The sequence below is a fragment of the Leptonychotes weddellii genome, chromosome 15 (genome assembly GCF_054177405.1).
Source record: "Leptonychotes weddellii isolate Sample4059 chromosome 15, ASM5417740v2, whole genome shotgun sequence".
In the NCBI taxonomy this organism is placed as follows: domain Eukaryota; kingdom Metazoa; phylum Chordata; class Mammalia; order Carnivora; family Phocidae; genus Leptonychotes; species Leptonychotes weddellii.
Genome location: NC_138383.1, coordinates 13,870,035 through 13,882,920, shown reverse-complemented (window position 1 = coordinate 13,882,920; position 12,886 = coordinate 13,870,035). Strand labels below are relative to the sequence as shown.

General features: G+C 39.3%; 1 protein-coding gene across 1 annotated transcript in view; it reads left to right on the top strand.

Moving 5' to 3' along the window:
- TANC2 (tetratricopeptide repeat, ankyrin repeat and coiled-coil containing 2) overlaps positions 1-12,886 on the top strand; it is a 318,672-nt gene that overhangs the window by 273,136 nt on the left and 32,650 nt on the right. Inside the window, exons 16-17 of the mRNA XM_081805955.1 lie at positions 7,906-8,028; positions 8,594-8,830. Of these exons, the coding sequence (XP_081662081.1) occupies positions 7,906-8,028; positions 8,594-8,830 (360 nt within the window). The remainder of the gene's footprint in view (positions 1-7,905; positions 8,029-8,593; positions 8,831-12,886) is intronic.

Here is a 12,886-nt window from a genome sequence, read left to right as displayed (position 1 = left end):
GCTAGATTTTCAGGAAATGTACATGGATAAACATTTAGGTAAGAAGCATATACATGGATAATCATTTAGGTAAGAAGCATACACATATATATGTGTACTCAATATATGATCTACCATCTCCTGAAGACAGGAACGCTGTAGCAATTAGTTGCAGATTTTCACAATGTCTAAAAAAAAAAAAATCACTGAGAGCAGTTACTCTTTCAATTTTCTTATAATTGTTTTATGAAGATTTTAATATTCCTAGTGCTACGATTTTCCAACTATTTATCTGGAACCAACATTAACCTTTCTCTGAGCTACTTCCCCCATTCTCCATTCAAATTGTAATCCTGGTTTTTCTCTCAGTAGTTTCAAGACTTCTAAGAACTCTACGGCATCAGCTTCCCTCTCTCAGCATTTACAAGGCCAGGGTGGACACATAATGCCGGAGGACAGAACATACTTTGTCTGTCTGTGCATGTATGCGCTCATCTGTTCATTCAGCACTTACATAGGCATTGTACTAGGGATACAAAACAGAAAAAGAGAAAGTCCCTAATCTCAAGGAACTTAGAGTCTAACTAACAGTTGTGGGATAAAGCACAAAAGTCGGGAAAGAAATTTGTTCTCCTGGTTTTTCTAGCCCACAGCTTGCTGTTGTATCTGCTACCTCCAGTAGTGCTTTTCCTGCCTCAGGATGGAGAAATACAAGTATCTTAAATAGTTCTCTGTGTCGGACTTTCCCCCCACCCACCCCCCCCCCCCCGAGGGATACCGTTGAAGATAAAACAGTTCTCTTCAGAGAGAAAGATGGCATTAAGGGCAGCTCCGAAAGCCTAGTAAATTCTTCCCAGTATATAAGCGCACAGCCGGAGAAGCCTGATCGACAGACATACAGAAGTGGAACCCACGGTGACAAGTCCTTTATTTGAATCATAATTGTCTTATCTAACAAATCGCTGTACCAAAAATGACTCTACCCAGTGACCTTACTTAGCGGTAGCAGAGTGAGACTAAAATAACAGGCCAGGTGTCTCATTCCAACTTCAAGTGGACCAAAAAGTCTCTGCTACTTCTACAAACTCTGAGATCATTATCCTTCAGTTAGATAGGAAAGTAACGTAAGTATTAAGCATTACCGCTTTAAACACTTAAGCTTTTAGCCTCACCATCTGCCTAGGATCAGATGCAAAGAAGTTGATTCCTGTCTTTTCTGTACCATAAAATAAACAAATGCCACATTAACAGATAAATGATATGAAATTTCTTTGACCCAGTGTGATTATATCCAGTACATGGAAACCTACGTTTAAACCACATGCTCCTATCGTTGACACGGTTTTATCTTATGTTGCTGCAGACGACATGGTTGCCTGAGATAAGACTGGCTCCGTGTGTGATTCAGGCCATAAATACTTGGGTGTGCAGCATATGGTGATGACATGACCGTGGCCTGAAGAATGTAGACTTGGACTATGGCTTTCCTGATGGTCCACTTTTCAGGGTCCTTTAAATGCCCAGTGCTCCCTGTTGATTCACTTTAGCTTCTCCCAGACTGCTAGAATTTTCAGTCCCCATCAGTTGAGGGTCATGAAAAGGCAAAGACAGACTCTATGGTTATAACCAGTACCATTTAGAACTTCCAATCAGCAGTGACATATAGTCTAATTTATATTTCTTTCCAATTTTAAATTCCCTTTGTTTTATCTTTGTTCATGAAAAATTGTGTACAATGTCATTAACCACCTTAAAAGTACGAGGTTGTAGGCCTGTAATTCTGGATATTTGACTGGCTAAGGAGCTCTTTTCATTCCTTTTGTTTTTAACAGCTTTATTGAGGTATAATTTATATACCATAAAAGTAACCCATTTTAAGTGTACAAATCATTGACTTTTAGTCTATTTACAGAGTTGTGTAACTATCACCACTATTTGTACATTTCCATCACCCTAAAAATAAACCTCATGCCCACTTCAGGATACTCCCCATACTTCCTGGCAACCACCAATCTGCTTTCTATCTCTATAGATTTGACTTTTCTACACATTTTATATAAACAGAATCATATAGTATGTGGCCTTCTGTGTCTGGCTTCTTTCACTTAGCAGGTTTTCAGGGTTCATCTGTGTTGTAGCAGATATCACCACTTGATTCCTTTTTTTTTTTTTTTAGATTTTTAAAGTTTATTTATTTTAGGGGTAGAGAAAGCGCACATGCGCAGAGGGGAGGAGCAGAGGAAGAGGGACAAGCAGACTCCACGCTGAGCACAGAGCCCAGTGCAGGGCTCAATCTCACGACCCTGAGATTGTGACCTGAGCCGAAATCAAGAGTTGGATGCTTAACCGACTAAGCCACCCAGGCGCCCCAACTGATTCTTTTTACTGCCAAATAATATTCTGTTTTGTAGATATACCATAGTTTATCCATTTACCATTTGGACATTGGGTTTTTTCTGCTTTTTGGCTATTGTGAATAATGTTGCTATGAATGTTAGCTTACAGATTGTTCCCTTTTTTTTTTTTTAAATAAAATTATCCATTTTAAAGTGAACAACTCAGTGGCACTTAGTACATTTACAATGTTAGTGTTCAGGTTTTTATGTGAACATGTCTTCACTTCTCTTGGATATATACCAGGATGGAATTACTAGGTCATATAGTAATTCTGTGTTTAAAATTTTGAGCAGTTGCCAATCTGTTTTCCAAAGTAGCTGCATCGTTTTACATTCCCACCAGCAATGTATGAGAATTCCAGTTTTTTCAAGCCCTTGCCAACACTTGTTAGATATTGTCTGTCTGTCTTATTGTAGCCATTTTAGTGTGAAGTGGTATCTCATGGTAGTTTTAATTTGCACTTCCCTAATGACCATGGTGTTGAGCACTTACAGTTCTTTTGTAATCCTCTAATTGCCATTTAGATTTTTTTTTTAAATCTATGAAAACAAAGCAGTCTGTTTGTGAATTGTGGCCAGAGATATTTCAATCTATCTTGGAATGCAGGGTGTTTCGTTGGATTGAGTCTGGCCACCAAAAGGGTTTCAGAGTGCTCTTGCAATTAACTGCCTAAATGCTGCCCTCTGAAATGTTTCTTTGATTGGTCAGTTCTATAACATTTCTTACCAGAACAGATCTGTTGGCCAGGGGGGAAAGGTGCTATAAGTAGGCATCTGGTAGGTAGAAGAAAGATCCTTCGACATCAGTCAAAAGGCATGGATTCAAGTACAGACTCTACCATTTAAGCAGTCTGTTTTCTCATCTATAAAATGGTAACAATATCTAACTCTCAGGATTGTTATAAGGATCACAGATATAAGATATATAGAAGAGGTACATTATAAGATGCAAAGTACTAGACATATATCTAAGGTTTTGTGATCAAAACTATTGGTAATAATTTCTTGCCTGATAGTAAGAATTAATAATGAGCATAAATTCCAGATGGTGATATAACCTTTTCAGAGGTTACCTAGCATTCCTCTACAGCAGTGATCAGCAAATACGGCTTTGTAGTCCGTATAATCTGTGTTGAAACCACTTAACTCTGCCATTGTAATTCAAAAACAGCTAAAGATGATATAGAAATAAATGGATATGTTCATATTCCAGTAAAACATGATTTATAAAAACTGGTGAAAGGCTGGATTTAGCCCCAGGCTATAGTTTGCCAACCCCTTTGTTTACCAGGATCTTTTCATTATAACCAAAAATGGCCACACGGATGGTCAGGTAAGAATAGTAATGATTTATTTGAGATGCTTGGATAACTATAGGTGAGACACTAATGATATATTTGTAAATAATTTGCCTTAAAGAACCTCATTGGTTGAGCCCCCTAGGTAAGTTTTTGCCATGATCTTAAGATAAGTGAGCCAGAGCTAAGATCCCTAAGATGAGATTGCTGTCATTTCTTTATGCCTCCCTTGTTTGTATTTAAAACTACTGAGCAAGCTTTCTCCCAGCTGATAAACAGCGTTGTAAATTTAGACTCTAACAAATATTTGAGGAAGGGACTCCATTACCATCTATCTCTGACAAAAAGAGATCCCTTATTGCCTGAGCAGTAGTTACAGATACTAAAGAAACACTTTTTCTAGTTATTTGAACTTAGGGTTCTCTTTAAGAACCCATCAGCTCAGAATTTAATTACATGTTATTTTTGGCTATATCCTGCCTGATAATGGGATCCTGCCTATCACGTCTGTTGAGATGAATTTAACTAAACTGAAACTCTTTCCTCTTATACCTCATAGAAGCAAAAGAGTCAGCCCCACCAAGCAGAAGAAATCAGCAGAGCAAGTCCAAAGCACAAGTAAAGCTCATATTCCAAATCCTAGAGTCTAGCTCTGTATTTCAGGCTTCTTTCCTATGGATTTACTTCAACCTCACTGGGACCCTCAGTGCTGCTTTGTAGTCCAGTTACTGGACCATTTCATTGAAGTTCATTTACCAAGGTCTATTCTTACTCAGTTCATTTTTCCATTTCTTTTTTATCTGGCTCCTAACCAAGTCGACTAACTCCAAAAACAGCCTGACTTATGAGTCACTGAGTAAATCAAAGCCATTGAGTGTGACTTCCCTTAACCACTCTCCTCCTCCCACCAAAAAATCAATCTACAGTATCATCAGTTCTTACCTCCCTTTCTCTTGTCTCTGAGGAAGAAATATCCCTATCCACCCCTTTTAAAATTTTATTATATTTCAAACATACCAGAAAGCACAGATAACTGAATAATCAAATACTATCTACCAGATTTAACAGATGCTAAGATTTTTCCATATTTGCTTCAAATCTTTTTCTTTATTTTGAAGGAATGAAAATGTAACACATGGAGTAGAAGCCCTCTGTTAGCCCTATTTCTCTCCCTTTTAGAGATAATTTCTACCCTAAAGTTCACATGTATTCTTCTTATCCATATTTTGCATTTTTCCAACATAGAAATGTATTTATAAACAGTATACAGGATTATTTCATTAATTTTTACATTTGACATAAACAGAATCATATTCTTTGTGTAATTCTGTAACTTTTTTTCACCAAATTTTGTGTATTCAGGATTTATCTGTAGGTCTAGATCAATGGCCAGTAGCTTTCAATTTTGTCTATACATTAGATTTTCCTGGAGAACTTTAAACACGCACACACACACACCCCTGAGCCTTACTCCCAGAGATTATCATTCATGGTTCTGGAGTAGAACCCAGGCTTTTTTTTTTTTTTTTTTCTTAACAGACTTACTTTCTTAGAGTAGTTTTAGGTTTACAGAAAATACAGAGAATTTCTATATACTCACTCTCCCACCACAGTTTCCCCTATTATTAACTTCTTGCACTGGTGTGGTACTTTGTTATAATTGATGAATCTATATTGATATATCATTAACTGAAGTCCATAGTTTATATTAGGTTTTAACTGTTTTTTATGCTTCTGTGGATTTTGCCAAATGCCTAGTATGTATCCACCATTACAGGATCATACAAAAGAATTTCACTGCCTAAAAATCCCAAAGCTATCAAAAGTACTCCTAGCTTGGGGGAGAATAAAGGGGGGGAAATCAGGGAGACGAACCATGAGAGACGATGGACTCTGAAAAACAAACTGAGGGTTCTAGAGGGGAGGGGGTGGGAGGATGGGTTAGCCTGGTGATGGGTATTAAGGGCATGGAGCACTGGGTGTTATACACAAACAATGAATCATGGAACACTACATCAAAAACTAATGATGTAATGTATGGTGATTAACATAACAATAAAAAAATTTTTAAAAACCTACAAAGTACTCCTAGCTAATTCTGCAGAATTGGCAAACACATCGAGGAGAAAAGTAGCTCTAAACTGCTCTCCTGGGCTCCATCCTATCCTTACTTGGTCTAGTAATTCTTCTCCAACCTGTTATTCCTCCCATGTCTCCAATGAGGATAATTTTTAAATTTTGTACAGTTTTTCCTAGCTGTCCTTAGCAGGATCCAGTTTAGACCCACCATTACCAGAAGTACACCCAAGTCCCCTTGAGCAAAAATTATGACTTGGTATTCTGGGAACATCCACCTTTTCTCTGAACATCTTAGGCTTTCTCATTTAAAATTCCTTTGCTATCTTTAAATGACCAAAACTGTCCTGGGTATCACACAGAAAAAAAGAAGCAATTTATATTCAAGAAAACTAAACCCAAACTTAGAGGCCCTGAGCAGAGGAATGAGTTGCTATATCTTTCTGAGAAGCTAAAATACAACATTTTCTAAACTCCCTCTGATGCTGGAGACCTTGAGCAAAAGTAGAATTGCTGTGTGACTTTAATAAACACTGGTCCAGCATTCTTCTTCTGTAGGATAATCTTTATAATATTCTGTGGATTAAGTGAAAATATCTAAGGAATTTCATGTTAAGTCAGTGTTTAAGAGAAAGTTAACTATTATAGGTCATAGTCATAGTTGTGCTTTAAATATCATAGTTAGAAAAGAAATAATGCTTAGTTGAAATCATAAGAGCAAAGCTATAGGAATAGATCAGATTGTCTAGGATAAAAAAGGACAATTTTGGAGAAGGCACTCAAGGGTGGAGAATGGTTCAGAATTAAAGGTAAAGGGAGAAGCCAGCAATCAGCTGCTTTGTTTATTTTAGTTGCTACTTTTCCAGCTAAGAATTCAGAATTAAAGTCCTGGCTCAGGTTTAACTTGGTCTAATGGAAGGAACATGAACTTTAGAGTTAAAAGGACTTGGCTTCTAATTCCAGCTCCACTTTTTAATGGTTGTAGGACTTTGGGCAAATTACTTAGCCTTCTCTGGGTTGTTTCCTCCTATATAAAAATAGTAATAAATTCAACTGTCACGGAGATTAAAGAAGCTAACATGAAAAGGCCCTAGGATAGAACCTGACACATAGCAGATACTGAATAAATGTTGGATTCCCTTTCTTTTTTTCCTTAAACCATAATATATAGAGCTTGTCTTCCATTACTAAAAGCTTCCTCTGTTGAACTATAAATATCAATTTATAATGATTTTTCTGTATAATTGGTTAATATAGTTTACAGTTCCTCAAAAGATCTTGGTGAGGCTCACACATAGCCCATATTAGGAGACTGAGGCCCAAAGAGGGAATCAGAGCTAAGTTTCCTGGTTTTCTAGGATCTACGGTAGAGGTGAGCTCTAGAACCTAACTTATCTGTAAGTAAATTATGATACATCCATATAATGGACTACTATATCTCTCTTGAAATAGAATGAGGCAAAAGCATGTGTACATGTATGGAATATGTGCACAATATTTTGTTTAAAAAATTAATAGAAGAAAATCTCATTTTCCCTTTACGTTTTTAAAGTGTTTTAAAATTGGTTATAGTATATGGATCTTTTATGGATTACAATTTAGAAAAAAAATTATTTCTTTTTTTGAGACAGTCAAGGAAATTTGAACACTGGATATTTCATATTATAGAATCCTTGTTAATTTTAGGTATCATAATGATGTTGGGCTTTGTCTTAAAAAGAGCCCTTATCTTTTTAGAGGCATTTACTGAAATAGTTGTATATTAACTGATAAGATATCTGGGATTTGCTTCCAAATAATTCAGTGATGGGGAAAGGAGAATAGGGAATAGGGTTAGGAGTATAAATGAAACAAGGTTGGCCATGAATTGCTGTTTTGGACATACGTACGTATTCTAGGCAAGAACAACCGGCATTTCAAGGAACAAAGCAGGCAGAAGTAGCTTAACTTTTTTAAGAGAATACCTCCCCAGATTCACTTATTAGGTGCCAGACTTCATTAGTATCTTCCTTCCTTGGACTGGCTTTGCTGGGCCTGGACGTAGTTAGGGCAAGACTCCATTCTCATTTCTTAGTACAACAAACCTAGAAGCCACTCACTACTCATGGTACTCTTCAGCTGGGCTAATAATTTAACTGTCTCTATTTCTTTTTCAGGGTTTGAGTAAAAAAGTTGGTGTGTCATCTTCCATCCTCCAAGGTCTCTGGATCTCCTATAGCACAGAAGGTCTTTCCATGGCATTGGCATCTTTACGAAATCTCTACACTCCAAATATAAAGGTAGATGCTTGTGAATTACAGATAGATTAAAGAATTAGCTGTGCAGAAATAAAATTGGGACATTTAAGTGGCTATTTAACTGATATTTGACTTTGCCTTAGACTATCTCCTATCAGTCAGCCTTTTACTGATAATCTAATATATTTGAAATTGTTGCATTTTGTTCTGTGAATTGAAGACCAGACCTGTTGCGCTACTACCTTCTATAAGCCTGCTCTGGTTTATAGGATTAGGTCCTCCTGCTTCTAGGCAGTAAATTGATCTCAGGTAGGCTTTGTTCGGGTAGGAGCTTTTCTGACCAACAGTTCACTCAGAAGAGGCTGGGTTCCGCACTATAGTGTGGGTGGCGTCTGCTCTCATGACTGAGCAGTTCGTGGAAAGGAGACATTTCACAACCCTTTCTAAAGGCACAGTATCAAAAAAGGAACAAGTGAAGATTATAAAACAAAGCAGTTACTAAGTGCTACTAGGTGCTGTTGTGGGGTCCTAGATGACTTAATTAAAGATGACTGAAAGGATGCAACTGAAATTTGCCTGAGTGTGATTTCTATGTACTTATTTCTAGGTCAGCCGACTGCTGATTTTGGGAGGTGCCAACATTAATTACCGGACAGAGGTTTTAAATAATGCTCCAATTCTGTGTGTCCAGTCTCATCTTGGTTACACAGAAATGGTGGCCCTGCTACTGGAGTTTGGGGCCAATGTGGATGCCTCTTCTGAAAGCGGCCTGACCCCTCTGGGCTATGCAGCGGCGGCTGGCTTCCTGAGCATCGTTGTACTTCTGTGCAAGAAGCGTGCCCAGGTAACGGCTGCCCCACTCCGCTGCTTTGCCTGTCCTCCCTGTCTCTTCCTCCCTGCCGTGGAGTCTTCCTTGTCTCCTGTGTCACCTCGTGAGTCTAGGCAGAGCACATCAAACCCAGTAGGGCGCAGATCACGGGGAATACTGGCTGTGCAGACGTCCCAGTGTTGGCCCACTTGCCACTGCCCCTTCCGCACCACAGCAGGACACGGTTCTAAAGCCCTTGGGAGGCACTTAGGAAACTGCATTATCAGCAGCCACAAAAAGTCCCCACCTAACAACCAGGGAATTCTCCACTGAGGACAGAGGGAAGAAGGAGAAGTGAAGGAGCAAAGAGACTGCCGTGGGAAGTCAGAACTGAACCGTGCCCTCAGCCTTTCATGCGTAGAGAAGAGAAGTTAGCCCTGGAGGTAAGAACAGAGGCCAGACTCCCTCACCCTAGCCTTGAAGACCAGCATCATAGAGGTGTGAGGAGAACATGACTGTGTTTATACTCAAACCCACCAGAGGTACTCAGCAGTGTATCTGCTAGTGAACTTTAATTCTCTGAAGACCTTTCTGAAAAAGTGTTTGCTTTATAGTATCTCAAGAGCTGCTGATATAAAAGAACTCAATTTCCAAAATTTTGGTGAAAAGAAAAATGCCGGTCTCAACAATGTAAGCCTCTGGGGAAAATTGTAGCCTTGTGATATTTTGTTTCAGTCTTGAAAACAGACTGAGGATTTGGGTGGTTTTGCACTGAAATATAAGTAATATGTGTGACCTCGTTCTGAGGTGTCCAGTGTGTTCTCACCAGGGAAGAAAGGGGGACTCGTGACTTTTGAGAACTGGAACCTGAGACTCTCAGTGAAATTCCAGACCCCTAGGTGTCTACCGTGACACAGACCTATAATGTCCACCTATAATGTCCTATTCATTTGAATGAACATCTCTAAAAACAGAACAACTGGGCTTTATTACTACTGCTGTGAATTCATATTCTCATCTCAGTTGGGTCTTTCCTATTGCCCAGTTACGATTCCATACATCTCTGTTTTCCCCAGAGCAGATATGGAAATCATTTGCATACTTCTCCACACCCTGCCACACCTCTTGGCCTCCTACATTACCAAGATTGAGTTCATCTCCATGTGCCTCCATCTCAAAACTCCGTTAATCCTTACCGACACTCACTTCACATCTGCCTCAGAGAAGGAGGTGTTTACCTTCCTTCCCAAAGCACTTGCCTCCACCTGTATTTTTTTTCTCTACGTGTTGCTTTTCTCTCACAATTCGTTTCACTCTTTTCCTAAATTCTCAACAAACCGGGACGCCTGGGTGGCTCAATTGGTTGAGTGTCTGCCTTCGGCTCAGGTCATGATCCTAGGGTTCTCCAATCAAGCCCCGCATCGGGCTCTCTGCTCAGCGGGGAGCCTGCTTCTCCCTCTGCTTCTGTGCACGCACTCTCTCTGACAAGTAAATAAATAAATAAATCTTTAAAAATAAAAAATAAATTCTCAACAAACCGATGAATGTCTCCTATAACCCAAAAAAGCAGCTGCCCTCTCTCCTGCTGACCAGAGCTGTGGTCCCATCTCTTCCCTTCCATGTCCACCAGTCCTACCCCAAGAGTCCTCTCTACTTGCCACCTCTGCTTCCTTACTGCCCCTTAACCACTTTTAGTCTGGCTTCCATGAGAGAAAGGGGCATTATGTCATTAAAATCATAAACTTTGGGATCAAACACAACTTGGTCAAAGTCTCCATTTATACTTCCTTTCTCTGAGGGCTTGGACAAGTCATTTAACCTCTCAGTCTCACTGTTTTCATCTATAAAAAGGATTAATGGGGTCACCATGAGAATTAAAACTGAGAAAGTCTTTTTAAAAAGAGATAAAGTCTTGGGGCACCTGGGTGGCTCAGTCAGTTAAGCGTCTGACTCTTGATTTTGGCTCAGGTCCTGATCTCAGGGTCCTGAGATTGAGCCCTGTGTTGCACTCAGGGTGGGGTCTGCTTCCTCCTCCTCCCTCTCCTTCTGCCCCTCTCCCTGCTCTCTCTCTCATGCACTCTCTCTCAAATAAATAAATCTTTTTAAAAAGAGAGATAAAGTCTCTTTTCATCTCTTGCAGGGCCTAATAAATAATATTCTTTAAGAAAAAAGGGGGGGCACTCCCGGCTGGCTCAGTCGGTAGAGCATGTGACTCTTGATCTCAGGGTTGTAAGTTCAAGCCCCATATTCAGTGTGGAGATTACTTAAAAATAATATCTTTTAAAAAAAGAAAAAAGAAAGAAAACACCTAACCTCTTGGCATTCAACTGAAGCTACTCTCTCAAAAGTCACAAACAACTGCCAACCACCAAATAAAGTAACTTTTTGTCCTTTCTCACCCTCTAAACCTCTCCCATAGTGTTGGCAGTATTGATACAGCACTTTCCAGAACTTGTAGTGTAGTCCTAGTTCTCCCCCTGCCTGTCTGGTTGCTCTTCTCGCTTCCTTCTCCTAATGTCACTGTTCACTATGATTTTGTCCTCTCGTCTTCTCCATCCTCAGACTCTCTCCCACGGCATCAGCACCAAAATACTGAAGAATACTAGCCAGTTATTTGTGGGATGTTCTTCAGTTCCAGTTTGAGATGTTCTCGTTGTTAGACTGAGTTTATATATCGTCAGCAAGAATACCACAGAAGTGCTGCTATGTCCTTGTAATGCAGCACTTCGGGAGGTGTATGCTGTTGCTGTGTCCTATCACAGGGGATGCTAACCTCGATCACCTGGCTCGGATGGTGTCTTCCAGGTTTCTCAGTTCTGAAGCTACTGTTTTACCCTTTGTAATTAAGAAGTATCTTTGAGGGAGATGCTTTGAGACTAGACAGATACCTTGTTTCTCATGCTTTTGTCCACTGATTTTAGGATCCATCAAAGATTCTTGCTGCAATAATGATTGCTGTGGTGTTTTTACACTTTCTATTTTCCTCATTCCTTCAGCATTTATTAGAATTTTGATGTAAGGAAGAGCTGTCCCTTTTCCCCTATATATGTATTTTTTTAATTATTCACTTATAGTACTACGGGTTCCTGTATTTATTTTATACTAGGACCTATAACCCATTGCCATTATTATTTGTTTGCTCAAATTGCCCAAGGTTTGGCCTTTGGGAGCCCCTTCAAGTTGGCTCCTGTATCCTTTCAGCTTCAGCTAAAGTATTTTATGAGCATTTCGGTACTTTCTGGCATCACCAGATTTTCCACACTCATCATTTACTATTAATGCCCCAACCCCAGGAATTAATCATTTCTCCAAGGAGCCAAAGCACCTTTTATTCATCCCCCTAGTTTTTGAAAATGTAGTATGAATAGACCAATGGAACAGAATAGAGAACCCACATATGGACCCTCAACTCTGTGGTCAAATAATCTTTGACAAAGCAGGAAAAAACATGCAATGGAAAAAAGTCTCTTCAATAAATGGTGCTGGGAAAATTGGACAGCCACATGCAGAAGAATGAAACTCGACCATTCTCTAACACCATTCACAAAGATAAACTCAAAGTGGATGAAAGACCTCAATGTGACACAGGAATCCATCAAAATCCTAGAGGAGAACATAAGCAGTAACCTCTTTGACATCGGCCACAGCAACTTCTTTCAAGATACATCTCTAAAAGCTAGTGAAACAAAAGCAAAAATGAACTTTTGGGACTTCATCAAGATAATAAGCTTCTGCACAGCAAAGGAAACAGTCAACAAAACAAAGAGGCAACCCACAGAATGGGAGAAGATATTTGCAAATGACACTACAGATAAAGGGCTGGTATCCAAGATCTATAAAGAACTTCTCAAACTCAACACCCAAAAAACAAATAATCAGGTCAAAAAGTGAGCAGAAGATAAGAAAAGATACTTCTCTGAAGAAGACATACAAATGGCTAACAGACACATGAAAAAATGTTCATCATCAGCCATCAGGGAAATTCAAATCAAAACCACATTGAGATACCACCTTACACCAGTTAGAATAGCAAAAATGGACAGGGAAAGAAACAACAACCGTTGGAGAGGTTGTGGAGAAAGGGGAACTCTC